This window comes from Alosa sapidissima, chromosome 8 (assembly GCF_018492685.1).
Source record: "Alosa sapidissima isolate fAloSap1 chromosome 8, fAloSap1.pri, whole genome shotgun sequence".
In the NCBI taxonomy this organism is placed as follows: Eukaryota; Metazoa; Chordata; class Actinopteri; order Clupeiformes; family Clupeidae; genus Alosa; species Alosa sapidissima.
The window spans coordinates 26,889,263-26,904,539 of NC_055964.1; the positions used below are offsets into that span (position 1 = coordinate 26,889,263).

General features: G+C 44.7%; 2 protein-coding genes across 2 annotated transcripts in view; one reads left to right on the forward strand and one right to left on the reverse strand.

The window, feature by feature from the left end:
- The window catches only part of golga1 (golgin A1), a 25,667-nt gene extending 23,867 nt beyond the window's left edge, over nt 1-1,800 (reverse strand). Inside the window, exons 1-2 of the mRNA XM_042099676.1 lie at nt 1,449-1,800; nt 191-469 (exon numbers count right to left, since the gene is read on the reverse strand). Coding sequence (XP_041955610.1) covers nt 191-319 — 129 coding nt within the window. The 5' untranslated portion in view covers nt 320-469; nt 1,449-1,800. The remainder of the gene's footprint in view (nt 1-190; nt 470-1,448) is intronic.
- Nucleotides 1,801-2,966: 1,166 nt separating this feature from the next.
- The window catches only part of si:ch211-158d24.2 (multiple epidermal growth factor-like domains protein 9), a 41,214-nt gene continuing 28,903 nt past the window's right edge, over nt 2,967-15,277 (forward strand). The window contains exons 1-2 of the mRNA XM_042099677.1: nt 2,967-3,740; nt 6,923-7,121. Coding sequence (XP_041955611.1) covers nt 3,239-3,740; nt 6,923-7,121 — 701 coding nt within the window. The 5' untranslated portion in view covers nt 2,967-3,238. The remainder of the gene's footprint in view (nt 3,741-6,922; nt 7,122-15,277) is intronic.

Sequence of the window (15,277 nt, forward strand, 5' to 3'; positions counted from 1 at the left end):
AAAAAAAAAGATAGGAAGAAAACAAACGTATGAGGATTAATAACATGAACATTGCAAAGACCAAGAGCAAAAAGTGAAACAAAGTGAATGAGTTTCTGGGGGGAAATTAAAAGACGGAAAAGAGTAATAGACACAGGTCCTATCTGGAAAAGGCCTATCCAGCAGACAAACAGCAAAGAAGCAAACTCACAAAGTCATCACCGGAGTCTGCTCCCACAGAAGTTATGGACTCTTTGCTCATAGAGCGAGGAATCCTGCCACCTGACCGCGGTGCAGTTGCCGCCTCCTCGGCTATCTTCTTCTTGAGTTTAGCGAACATATCTTCAGGGTAAATCTTCTTGGTGGGTTGATGTATTGATGTGTCGGTGTCTAATCCTCTGACACTAATGTGCCTTCGCGGTCCCAAGTCCTTCAGGGCAGACTACTCACAGCTAACGGTTGGTTCATCTTCGTCCAGTGTATTATTGAGCTGCAGATAACACAACATATTTCATGAAAAGTCTAATTTGATCGCCATTCTGCTTGTAAGTGCTATACAAGCTTAGGCTACTTTATCTGGATAAGAGGTAGTTGATTGTGAGTGTATTATCAACACAAATCAATGTTTAACGATGAATGGCAAAGGGAGTCTCTAAACGACTTACTTTACGATGACCTTATCAAGTAAAAATGCTTTTAAGACAGATGACAGTTGTCCAATCGGACACCTTGGATTATTCTAAGGCTATGAAATGACAAACTCATGTCCCTGCCTTAAGTTATTCAAGTAACCATTCAAATAACATCAGGAGCGCTATGATTAAATATTATCACATTATATTTTTAGCTAGCACTGACGATATGCCATCTCTCGTAGCCACGAACACATCCTTTTAGCATCACGGTGAATAGCCGTTAACGTTAAGCATAAACAAGTATATCAACAATGCGTCTCGAGCTTTTATTATAGCCCGATACTGAGTGATCACATTACCTACGATGATGAAGAGGTAATAACATCGTTAAGACACAACTGACAAGCTTGACTTTGTTTACTTCTTTAGCTTGCAGCATCCGTTCTAACCCGAGGTGAAACATAAGTGACTGATTGAGCTGAAGACCTGACAAGAAGACAGCTAATGTTATCTGGCTAGCAGTAATAGCTACACTGAGAAAATGTTAGCCCGCAAGCTAACAACCTACATAACAATTGGCAAACAGGACATCAGCTGACCGTATCTGAAATTAACACCAAAAATTCACTTCAAATTATCGACGGGGAATGTAACTGTTAGTCATGTTTCGCTTATGTGACAGCATATGGTCGTAACCAAATATCAAATTGAGCATTTGCAGTATCATAAGCAGCTGGAATTTACATTGACAATTCAAGCTAGCAATAGGTATGTATGATAGCTTGGGTAACGTTAACGTTACCTTCATCGAACGAGCATTTAGCCATCACTTACCATTTGACCCACAACACACTGCCAGAAAGTCGCTATCCATTCTATTATCATCCATGTTCGGTGTCAACAAATTCCTCTGAAATGTGACTCCAAACTGCCACTGGATAACTCCACTTTGAAATGTTTACAGCGAATTAGCTTTCCAGCTAGTCAGCTAGCGACCTAACTTCAGCACCACGTAATCTCCACACATGACTGATGACGTTGCACAAACATCAGCGTATCCGGAAGCCTTTTCACCTGACGCGTGTGAATCTGTGAATATGAGAAGCGCAACTTTGTATCCATATGAGTACAAGTAGCTCACACATCGTCAATCTCTGTCCACTCCATACTTCAATGACGCGGGGTCGTAAAAGCTAAATAGATAGTGGGCAGCTTATAATGATGTAAGTGTTGCAGTCCAGAGCTTCAAAGAACCTGAATTTTAAAATGAAGGCAATCTGGTTTAAGGCATAGTCTATTAAAACAAAACGCAAATTTGCCTAAACCAAAGAACACTATTTTGAGTTTCGAGTATCAAACGTAGGTCTACAACTGGGGACATGAAAAAAAATAACTTTTCCATTTTTGTAAAGCACTTAAATTCATTTTTATAAAGCGCTTGAAAGGTGCTATATTAACAAATGTATTATATTATAGTAGTATGAGGTATAGCCTATCAAAATTATAGGCTATGCTTTGTCTTATTTAGGCCTATCTTCTTGCTCTGTTCAAGCTAATTGAATCGGCTTCCATTTGTTCTGTAACCTACCAGCACGAAACCTAGCATAATGCAATACAATAAATGTAGTCCTAAAAACCGTTTTTGGGACGTTTGAACATTTTGACAGTTAAAACAAGAACCTCACTCACAGACTATTGGTGCGTAAATGTCCTATTATTAGCTACAGATATGAATGAATTGTTCATGCAGACCTGTTATAATCTTGTAATATAACCTACTTTGCCAGCTCACAAAGTGTTCCATTCATAATATCGGATATATGGCTAGTCGATTACACAAATACTGTGAATGATTTTGGGATTGTCCAGCTAAGATCTCCACTCGCAACCCATAAGCTTATTGCACACGATTATTTGCTTGGCATGGGTAAACCAATAGGCAATCCTCTATCTCAAGGAAAATTATGTCAAACGTTGACCAGATGTCAGCTTTGTCTTCTAATGGTGCAGTCCCACGTCTTGCCACACGAGAGCGTGTTTTGATTTACCAAACCGATTTGGTGCAATGAGCTTGTCTTGGTTATACAATTTATATCCCCATCATTATGACCAGAAATGGACCTCTGTGACTCTTAAGTTCAGTAAACACATTAATATCATGGTACATAGGCCTAATCTTGTTATTTTTCTGTCATTAAGTGATATTTCTCAGGTTTTTCTGCATATGATAATGTTACATTGCGTAGTCTCACCAAAAATAATGCGCACTGGAGACTGATGCTTTGTGTCATGCAGAGTCCTTCATGTTAACCAATGATCTGACAGCGCGCACTAAATGCGAAGAGAAAATCTACACACCAGGCAAGTGCGTTGAGCCCTCCCACCATTTCAATTGGTTATGGGTAATGTCATTCTAGCGAGTGCTCTTCTTACGGGAGATGGAATTGGACCAAACACCTTGCAGTAGCTTCTTGTCCATTCAGAAAAGAGGCTGTCGGCGCAGACATGGTGGAGTAGGCTGCATCACTGAAGGACTATGCCCGAATAACATCTGGTTTAAAATAAGATAGTGGATACTGGAATATCGAAGGACGGAGTTTACTTCATGGAGAGCTGATACTAACATGTGGTGGTTTCCCTTAATTATGTTTACATCTCCGACGTTTCCATTCATCTTATTTGTATGTATCGGGTTATCTGAGGCGGCACCACGCATAATTTCCAACGATGCGTTGTCTATCACACGAAATAATCGTGAAGTCTCCGACACCGTTTTGGGGCGACTGAACCTTAGCAATCGGACCTATCTATCTGATGCGAATTCAGGACGTTTTAGATTTTCCGGGCTCACCCCAGCCCCTACCATATTATCTACTGATTCATCGTCGTCACATGTCGCCAGGACAACAGTTACTACCGTTGAGCCCCCAACCACAGACCCCACCACCCCATCAGTCTCAGTTACCTCGACGGTAGCTGATCTACCTGCCGTCTTTGACCGACAAATATCTGACCGGAGATCAGCTGACTCTGTGCCCTCTCTTGCACCACAATCAAAAACACTGCAGAAGTCGCAGGAAAACAGTGACAGGTCTCCACTTCTACCTGCATCGGAAAATTCTCAAGGTGAGTGCCGTTGTCTCAGGTCTCCACTGTCAACAAAAACGGCATTTGTACTGTAGACAAACGAAACCACACCTGTCATCCAACCACACCTATATGTAGTGTCTAAATGTTTAATTTGGATTTGTGTTTCACCATGCGTCTGTTTCCAGACGCCGTTGGTAATAGTGACGCTGTTCAACACCCTCTTTAATGTAATATGGATATAACTACGCTCTTATTGGCAGGGTTGACCGGTCGATTCGTTAATCATTCAATCTGTGCTATGGATTGATGGCAAATTTGACTTTACGCTGACGTAGCATCCCCTCACATTGTCTCTGTTGGCATGGGATACTTAGCTCTGTTCATTAATGCTGTTTGAAATGTGGATCATCTCCCTGAGAAAACCAGACAACCAGAGTGGGATAATAGGCCAGAGCATAATATCAATTTCCACACATCTCTTATCCACACTCCTGTTTCTGTGGCCCATGAAATGTATTTGGCCAGCTCCACTCTCATTAAATCCTTTTGGAGTAGCAGAGATGATCTGGATGAGAGGTGTTTTATGATGATGTTCATTGTTGACTGAAAACAGTCCCCATGTTGGTCTCCTCTATTGTGCCTTCCCCCTAGAGGTGCCTGTGGGATGGACCTGCACTCATGAGGAAACCATGTGGCACTTACACTCTGAAAGGGAAAAAAAGGTGTTTCTCGAGGTTGATGTGGAAAACAGTCTATTCCAGTAAAGTGCAGTAAAAAGCTCATGGAGCAAACTCCAAATGAGTCTGTAGATATGAAGCTGAACTATAAGCATTCCCAACACAGGATATATTTACTGTTAGGACACATCACAGACTCTTAATGTAAATGTGCTTGGCTTGTAGTGCAACCTGATTGGGCAACCTTTTGTTGTTCTGTTTGACAGTCGAGCTTCCCTGACCCAATGCCTGAAATTGTTCTCAGTTATCGATTTCATTCCCGTACTAAAGCTGATGGCTGTCGCTTAGACCAGCGTTCATTTTCTGACTTGACCCCAGGTGTCAGAGCAATGCTAGGAAGGGTTACCTTTCCTTTTTTTCCCCTTAGCACTGTTTGGGAGATTATGGTGACCACATGTCTGGTGGTCACTGTTGCTCATATACTCGGGAAAAATCAACTGTAATTTAATATATCATAAGGTTTGGTTAATGCTTCATTCATCAGGTCTAAGGGGGCACTGTGTTGTAGGCTACTCCAATATTGCTAGCTATCCCAGATAGCAAGAGGCTGGCGGACCACTGCCGGCCCACTGGCATGGTTGCCGACCAATGTCCCAATATTTTGCCACTATTGGTCTAAAATCTTTTTCATTTATTCAGCTATACTTCCTCCCTCCCTCCCTCTCCACCTCTCTCTCTCTCTCCCTCCCATCTTTTCCTTTCTTTCGAGCTCTCATTTCATACAAACACACATGTGCTTCACACATTTCATCCAGTGGCTATCTCTTGTACAATACATGTTTGGGACTCTCATGTTGCCTGTAGCATTAAATCAACAGATGACTTTCCACCATTTTTATTATGATAAGTGTATGTGTAAATATATGCCTTTGATCTAGTCGAGCAGGTTTATCAGATGCAGTTGATGAGATATTTTTGTTTTTTTCTGGCCATGATAACCTTGCTGGTATGTTGGCTGCAGGTCTCATTGTCTCCACTGTTTACCGAAACAATAAGACTAGACTGTTTACAAAGAGTCCTTCCCTCTTAAATCTATTTACATAGATTCATGTTTATATCGGTCAATCTCGGAAGGGCTGATGGGCATGAGGATTATGCAGCTTAGTATTGATGGATTATGGGTAATGCAGTTATAATAGAGGATTATGGGGGATGTAGCCTTTCAGATAAGGGGCATTCTAGATTCACACAGTCCCCCTGCATCTTAATTGGATTCCTGAGAAGGGTGTTAGTCTTAAATGAACAGTCCATCAAAAGTCTGATGAAGTTTTTTTGTGACATCAGAGTTAAGATGACCCAAGAAAGGGCTTTCATATTAGGGATCCACCAACAGAACAATCTTGGCTTTTGTAATGGTCTTCCTGTGATAGTTTATTCTCCATGTGCATGCACTCTTGCACAGGTAGTTTCTTTCTCAGTGTTTTAACATATAACATGCTATGTGTACAAGTTTGTATTACATAGATGTAACAAGCTTATAATATATGTATACAATCCTGCGTAGGCACACATTCCTGACAGTGTTATTGGTAAATAACCTCTTGTACATCAGGAGTAGGAGGCGTACACATCAAGCTTATAGCTGCCTGTCTATTATTCTGCTAGTGATGTGCCACATTGTAGTGGGTGTACTTGGGCCAGCAGAACTGCAGTGGAGAGGAGAGGCTGAGTCATTTTCTGTGTGTATATCTTTTTGTATTCATCTCTCTGTCTGTCTGTGCCTCTCTCTCTCTCTCTCTCTCTCTCTCTTGCTCTCTCTCTTGCTCTCTCTCTCTCTCTCTCTGTCACCCCCCCCCCCCCCCTCTTGACAAAGCCAAAACAACTGCAGTGGGAAGTGCGATTGACATATACAGCCCGGTGTGCTCCGTTGTTCTATTATGCCCCCCCCCCCCCCCCCCCAGACAAGATCTCAGTCTTCTCTTTAGCCAGCTCATTGTCAGCATTATGTTACAGCTCCACTGCCTTAAGGGGAAGTGGAGGGTAGTGAATGTGTTGCATTTTTAACTCTGCTGTCTCCGTCCATCTACAGTATCTATCCGTGTCTTTGTCATTGCTGTGCTCTTTCTTTCACCTCGTCTCTCTCTCTATTCTCAGTCTCTAACTCTCGGAGGTAATTAGGGAACTGCAGTGCTGAAAGTAATGGATGCATGGAGCAAGAATGGGTGTGTGTGAGAGAGAGAGAGAGAGAGAGAGAGGGAGAAAGAGTGACAGAGAAAGAGAGAGACTGAGTGACTGTCTGTGTGTGTGCATGAATATGTATGCATGGGTGTGTGTTTGTGCATGTGTGTGTGTGTGTTTGCGTGCTTACATTAGTGTGTGCGTAGGTGTATGTGTGTTGCCACTTGTGTGAACAAGTGTGCGTTTGCGTGTGTGTGTGTGTGCGCGTATGTGTGAGTATGTGTGTGTGTGTTTGTGTGTGTGTGTGTGTGTTGAGCATGAATGTGTGTTTAAAACTGACCGTGTCTCTGTCACTACCCCCAGAGCTGGTGTGTAACTGCAGCGGTGAGGGCGTGCATGACCCCGAGGACTGTGACCCCTCCACGGGCCAGTGCCTGTGCCTGCCGGGCTACGCCGGTCTGCAATGCGAGGAGTGCGAGGAGGCCCACTTCACTAACGGCACCAGCGGCTGCCTGCCCTGCGGCTGTGACTCGTTCGGCGCCATCAACGAGTTGTGTGACAGGTGAGAGGCCATCATGCTGGCATTGCATTGTGGGAAAAGTAGTTTTTGTTTTGTTATTGTTGATGCACAAGCGTGAGCATATAAATCAACACGGCAGGATTCTTGTGACACACTGTATGATATTGTACTATCCTTTACATTACCACGAGAGACTGATTACATCGAGTGGCTATATGGAGTACTGGCATCCCTTTGTCCTGAAATGATCTTTGAGCCTCCCAGTTGTGGCCAAGTGAGACCCACTCTGCCCCCACACTGTTAAAAGTGCATGAATGCATATTAGGCTGTAAATGTTTGTAGAACATATAATGAAGTCAGGCCTACAGAAGAGGCCGCTCAAAAGCGAAGCCTTGAATGGTCTTAACGGGTGCAATTAAAAACTATAATAGTTCTGCGGGTGAGGACACTTTTTCTGAATGGGATCAAAAGTGGGTCTTTGCTGCGCTGCTGGTGCCTGTCTCTCCCATTTAGCCTGCAGGCAATTCTCCTCCAGTTTCCCCAAAAGTCCTTGCTCCTCAATGTTACTGTTAGGCTTCCTCGTTTAGCTGTCAGAGAGCTTCAGATCATTGGCTGCTTTTGGTGCGCTATAAAGCACTGGCATTGGCTCTGCGTATATTGTCTCAAAAATACTTTTCATTTGCATTTTTTGGGGCTTTCAAACTGTGGCTTTTGAAAACTTGGATGCTTGTTTTGAAATTAAACGCCGCAGTTTGACAGGTTGAGTGGGATTTTATGAGTGGTGGAAGGACACACTCATATACTCTCTCTCTCTCACACACACACACACACACACACACACACACACACACACACACACACACACACACACACACACACACACACACACACACACACACACAGACACAGACAGAGAGAAAGAGAGAGAGAGAGAGAGAGAAGCTGTGTTGGTTTTCCTGAAAATAGCAGTAGTATTTTGGGTCTGTAAGGAATGCTAAGTGCAGCGAAGTCGGCTTCTCTCACTTCCTGTTAAGATGCCTTTGTAAGACTTGGAAGATGCAACAGTCTTTGATGTGAAGAAAATTCTTGTGGTGCTTTTCTCATGCCATCCTCTGCCCAGTTGTGCAGAATCAGATTTCTCTGATTAACATAATTTTGTCCATTTCTGGAATCATTCTTTTCCTATTAATTTCTCTTAGTTTTAGCTGTAGGGGCATCTTGCATCTTTTACCCACACTAACAACGCGGTTGCATTTCCAGGGAGCATACATAGGCTACTAATGAAAATGCACATCTGAATTATTTGTCAATTTGGATGAACGCATCTGCAAATAAATGCTTGTAAATGTTAACTGACACCACAGAAGAAATAGTTAGGTCTGCATGAACCGTATACCTTGAACTGATGGATTCTGAATAGAGGTGTAGTGGTGAATTCACACTGCTGTTTAGGGTTAGGAGTAACTGGGTTCATCATTGATGTATTCAAAGGGCAATGCTGGTGTTACATCATGGGGTACTCTGGTCCCCTTCTGAGTCAGCTGCTAAGGGGGAGATTACACACACACACACACACACACACACACACACACACACACACACACACACACACAGAGGAAATAAAGGGAAGTTGTATTAACTTTACCCATAATATTTTTTGTAAGGAATGCGTCGAATGAGATCTAGGAAGGACATTTTGTATAAAAACCTTCTGAATATGCGAAATAGGATTGAAGACAGGACGTGTTATGAAACACAGTTATCCTCGTGTTTTGTGAAGGTTTTAGCACATTCCTCCAGCAACACTAATGTGATCCTTCTCAGACTGTCTGAGTCGAGAGACTCTCCTAACCCCACTCCCCCCCAGACTAGCTCTCCCCTCTCTCTCTTTGCCTCTCCCAGTAGGTAATCTGTCAGATTAACACAGATTAGCCGGGTTTCAGACCCCTCACAATACACACTCTCAGTGAAGCTGTCTTTTTTTTCTGGGAGTGGTTGCAGGTGCAGGTGCGGGTGAAACATGTCAGGTTGACACCTGCAGTGATAAACAGACACAGTTTTCCAAGGCAGTTTTCGGTCTTTCTCAGTGTGGTGCTGCCTGCCACCGCTCTCTGGAATGGATTTCTGCCTGGCGTCTGTCATGCTGAAACTGTGTTGTGAGCGGCAGTGGTACGGCAGGGTGGGATTAGTGCAGTCACCTGCTGTCTGAGGAATGCCGAGAACTCGGCTTGTTTTGTCAGAGGATGAGTAAGTAATTGGCTTTTTGGAGGGCCGCGTTGAAGCAGGGATTTCAGCAGACTCTTTAAGAACATTGTGGCAAGGTCAATGACACAGCCAAGGTTGTACGTGTTTCACCACAAAAAAGAAAAAAAAAAAGAAATATGGTTTATGCGGTGCTGTTAGTCAATCAACAAAACCCATTTCATAAATGTAAATTATTAGATAGATCGATAGATAGATAGATAGATAGATAGATAGATAGATAGATAGATACTTTATTTATCCCCAAGGGGAAATTCAAGAATTATAAAATGTAGATTATACTAAAGCAACAAAAAATGGATGTGAATAGCAGCCAGGCTACACTGGATGCACAATTGTAGCACTAAAATGTTTTTAGAATGTACACGTCACTATCACGCCTGGTGTAGCCAGTCCAGGGGAAGCTAATTGTTACAGCAGATGCTCTGTGAATAAAAACGCTTCAGTAACATGTCTGGTGTAGCCTGCCTGTGAGTAGATGTGTTATAAGTCATGGTTCCTGCATAAATTCTAATTATATGTAAATAAGATTTGATCACACATGGGCCTTTGTTGGAGAATGATAAATGATTGATGTCCAAATTGGCTGTCAATGGACCCCTGACTGGTTAAAGGCCTTTGAAAGATCAGGGATAAGAGATGAAAAGCCTTGGGGAAGATGTCTATCTATATAATATGACAATCACAAATTGGTAGCTTTGAGTCATTAGAGTTGGACTCAAAATTCTCTCTAATCTGATTAAAATAGAACGTTTTGCGATACAACAGTGCCTTACAGTGTGTGTGTGTGTATTTTATGCTTATACATGTTTGTGTGTATTTCACAACAAACACAATACCCCCACCATCCCACACACACCTTCTGTATACCCTTATGTATACACCCACCCCTCCCACTGTGTCTGTGCCTAATGATCGCCCTGGGGGACCCAAAACAAACAGGAGATAATACCGGAGCCATGGGGTGCCTAAGACTCACGGATCTCCTCTGGTCCCTAGCTTAGAACAGGGCTAGCAGCATGAAGGGAAAGGGACCACGGCAGCCGGATGAGGCACAGGGGGAATAGCGAAGGGAGTGGGTGGGAGTCAGTGTTGTGGCAAGAAGAAAATAAATGTTAGGTCTTTGGAGAACATCTTACCTGCTTACCTGCTGACCACAGATCTAGCCAACCCCCCCCTCCCCCCTCCCCCAACCCCTCACCCCAAGTCAATGATCACTGGCAGGTTCAGTAACCCTTTGTTTAGTACTCACACTACTCTTTTAATCATCTGTGTAGATTGCCCCCCCCAAACCTCCTCGTCCCCACACAGCTTCCCCCTTGGGCCCGAGGCATCGGGTCTGGGCCCACACCCTTTGCCTCAGGGGAGAGATCTGGGGTGGGGGGGGGGGGGGGGGGGGGCGGTTGTTCAAAAGACTCCCCCCTACAGAAACACTGCTGTTCCCAGACCATTGAAAGGCTGCCGGCTGCCGTTGACACGCAGATGGAAGAGGCTAAGGTCAAAGATGAAGCTGAAGATTAACGTTGGAACCAGCAAGCGAATGTCTCCCCAAGTCTCCATGTGGTCCCTGACAGTCATAGATAACCACCCCCACCCCAGCACAACCCCAATTCCAAGACCAGCAGCATTACCCAGGCTTAGCCACATGACAACAGAGTGAGATGGAGAGATGATGCTCTTCCTTTGTCTTCTGGTGTGTTTTCATGTCAGCGCAAAGCCATGCAGGAATGAACATTAGCCACCCTCCCTGTGGAATGACACCCACACACATGTCTCTGGCTGATCATCACACATGCACATGCACATGCACACACAAACACACACCAACACACGCACGCACACGCACACACCAACACATGCACACACACACACACACACAAACACACACCAACACACCTCAGCCTCACACAAATGCAAGAACATGCTGTTCTTTTTCCCTGTCACATACACTGTCATAATTCATGAAAAATATAAATTCAAATCATGAAAAATATCAATTCAAATCAATTCAAAAATCAGTTAGACCAACGGCAGCACATCACAAGCGTGTGTTATAGCCGGCATGATGTTACTGTAACAGCAGGCCGGCGGAGAGTAAGTATATGCGTCCGCAGCACTAGAGAGAGTCTTTACCGCTCTTTGCTTAACGGAAACAGACGGGCCTTTGTGTGGTTGCTGATTTATGTATGGCCATAATGTTGCTGTGCAGGGATGAGGATGCGCTATGCTGCACTGGCATGCTGCTCTCGCTGCCTACTGCCACTCGTTCCTCCGCCCGAGCTGCTGTACGCTTCCGATGTGGGGGCGGAGAGAGGATAAAGCTCTTCTTCTCCTCCTCCACCTCTGCTTCTTCTTCTCTCTCTCTCTCTCCTCTTTTCCCTCTCCTCTCCTTTCTTTTTTCTCCTCTTTCCTCATCGCCTGTTCTTTTTGGAACAGTGCGAGCCTGAGCGAGGTACTTGTGTGGGAATTAGATTTGCAGCCTCGATTTGCCTGATATATATTGATCAGCTTGTTGGTGGCAGGTGACCTTTCAGATCGACTTGCGAGTGGCTTTTATGTCTGTGGGAGGCAAATTATAATTTTAAGCCTGAATAAACGTTCATTAGGCCATGGTCCTTTGTGCAACAAAGCTCTCCATCATTTCCATAGCTGTCTTATAAAACACGGTCATTTTTTATTGTTATTTCTCATGTGTTATATAATTCAGCCCTACAGCAGAGTACTGTATAAATATATCACATTATTTTACTGTATAGCTATTGTGTGCCTCACCTCCAGATGAAACACTACCCCGCTTCTTGCCACCTAAATGCTCAGTAATGCTAACACAGAAAAAGCCATTAGGGTCAATGTAATTATTTAATTCCAGAAGTGTACATTTCATGCCGTGGGTCCAAATGTGTTTTGCATTATGTAATTGACGAAATTAGTCCCCTGTAACCGTTGCTGTGATATTCATGTCGGTGTCTGTTTTGCATTAGAGGGATGTGAGTGTTGCCCGACGCTGAGGTTGCCATGACAACAGCAGGCATGCATGATGGTGGTGTTGGTGATGATGCATCGCCATGGCAGCAGCAGCAGCGCTAGCAGTGCTAGCTAGCAGCAACAGAGGAGGGTCTAGCCGTTGTGTAACACTGACCTAGTTAGCATGCAGCTGATCCGCCTGCAGGCTCCGTGAAACATTCATGAGTCCCCTCCCCACTCCTCACTCCTCACAATATTGCCTGGGCAACCAACATGTGCTCCCTCCACACAGGCTCATGCATCAACATTTAGATATTCTATTTTCCATTCAATGAATAAATACTTTCCATTTTGTTTTACTTTTCTTTCCTCAAAAGGCTGACTAGCATTAGCATTGTTAGCTTCATAGCGGTGGTGCAGTGATAGCTATGGGGAGCGTTTGCACATATAAAAGCATTGTGTGGCAGTGTGCTGCTGGCCAGCCGTTGTGCTCCTGTGTGGCTCTGAGCCTGGCCACAGGCCCATGAGTGATGTAGCTGTCTGTCACAGAAGGCAAACAGCGGAGCAGAATTGAGCAGAAATCATTGCATTAATATTTGATTGCTTAGAGTAGTCTGGTGGGCTGTGTGGTAGCCAAGGCTAATTTGGAGAGTGTCTGTAGGGAAACACACAACACAACCAAAGCGACTCCTCTATTTTGTATGTCTATATGTGTGTGTGTGTGTGGTGGTGGTGTTGGGGGGGGGGGGGGTATTTGTGTGTGTGCTGGTCTGTGTGTGTGTGTGTGTGTGCAATCTGCTGGGGCGTGGGTGTCTAGGGGGCTGCTAACCAGCTGATTGATCATTGTCTGACCTTGATATTTCTATAAAGCACACAGGAAATTGTGTGTGTGTGAGTGTGCAAGGGAGGGGCGTACTTATTCATCTCTTAAATGTGTGTGTGTGTGTGTGTGTGTGTGTGTGTGTGTGTGTGGATGTATGTGTGTGTGTGTGTATGCACATCTGATATCACAAAAGCTGCAGCACGTGCATATGAAACAGAAACGTAGCATTTGAATGTTGATGTGATGGTCCTTTGCAGCCCTTTTCTGTCAGTCTCCCCAGTTCCCCATGACCTCATCTCTCTCTTTCTCTCTCTCTTTCTCTCTGTCTCTTTCTCTCTGTCTCTCTCTCAGCATGACTGCAGCCTGATGGTTGGTGTGCCATTCACGGCACTATAGGAGAGCCATATGAGGCAGCTGAACGCTAGAGTGCCCTCTGCCCACCCCCACACACACCCTGTCTCCTAACCCCCCCGTGGGGTTTCTCGGCGATAGTGAGTGAAAGGCTGAGGGGTCGTATGTCACAGTCACTTCCCAGCAGCCATCCCTCCCTCGCTCGCTCGCTCCGGTTGCTGTGGCAACGCTCAGATTCATTCGGCTTGTGCACATGCACACATACATACTAACGCTGGCTGCACATAGTCAGCCGCGTGCGCGCATACACACACGCGTGCGCACACACACACAAACCCATAAAACATTTGGGGGGAGGATGGGAGGGTAAAACCACAAGGTTGATCAGGACACATTGGATATCGGTATCTGACTGTGATGCGAAGTGAAATTATGTTGTGATGTGTGACCCATATAAGGACTTTTAAATGAAAGTGGGTCAGAATGCACTTAGAATATCAGGGCCTACTCTTTTTACACATTGTTTTGTTTCCTGATTCATTTGAACAAGGATGGCTTTATTCTTTTCTTTGTACATAAAACTCATTCTATCTTTCTCTTCATTTCTGACTCTCTCATGCAGACCGACACACACACACACACACACACATATGATGTGTGACACATGCACACACGCACGCAGGCATGCATGCACGCAAAGACACACGCACACTCACACACACACACATGCACACACACACACACACGCCCTTCCTCAGTAGGTCAATAATGTATAATTTAGTATAATTTCCATGTCGGACTGAGTTGTCTTGCTGGCTGGCACACTGGGACGTCTCTGCAGGTGGCACTACCCTGCTGGGAGTCCAGACTGGCATCATGCTTGGCACGGCAGGCTATCACTGGCAATGGTGGGTGGCACTCAGGCTGCTATAAGCTGAAGGATGTTTACAAAATGCAAGGTGAAGTAGAAGACGGGCACCCCCACACATCCACTCAAATATGCAAACACACACTCTTACAGACACACACATAGGCACAGACACCGACACACACAGACACACTCTTACACACACAGACAGACAGACAGACACACACACACACACATAATTGACATACACACAGATAAACTTAAACAAAGGCACATTTTTTTTTATTTCTTCCCTTTGTCTTTCCTTTGAGGCAATCACTGGTGACCGCTGTGATGGTTCAGCTCTGTATATTTCCCTGCACACTAAACGCTTAATGGGTGCAGTGGTTTTATGGCAGGCAAGTTTATGGCAGGGGAAAGCATGCATACTGATTCTGCTGATGGTCGTACAGTGGTTTAGTCCTTTTAGAGCAGTATTTGTGTTCATGTAAGATGAGGGAAACACCCTGCCCCACAGATGCACATGGAAATGTGGACACACACACACACACACACACACAAACCAGCAGTCCCTCTATTAGTGTCCGTTTTCAGCATGGCAGCACAACACAAATACAGTAAACACACTCTGCCACACACCTTAACCAAGACACACATGTACACACACAGACACACACACGTGAGCGTGTGCAAACACACACACACCAACGCACACACACACACACACCTCCCTCCCCCACTGACACACTATAATTCACACATGCACCAAATCACAGCTGCATTATCATGGCATCAGGTATTGATTTGTGGAGGCAGCTGCTCCACAGGGGGACTGAGGCCCTCTCCTCCCCTCTCCTTTCCTCTCCTCTCCTCTTCTCTCCTCTCTTCCCATCTCCTCTCCTCCCCTCTACTTTCCTTCCCTCTCCTCTC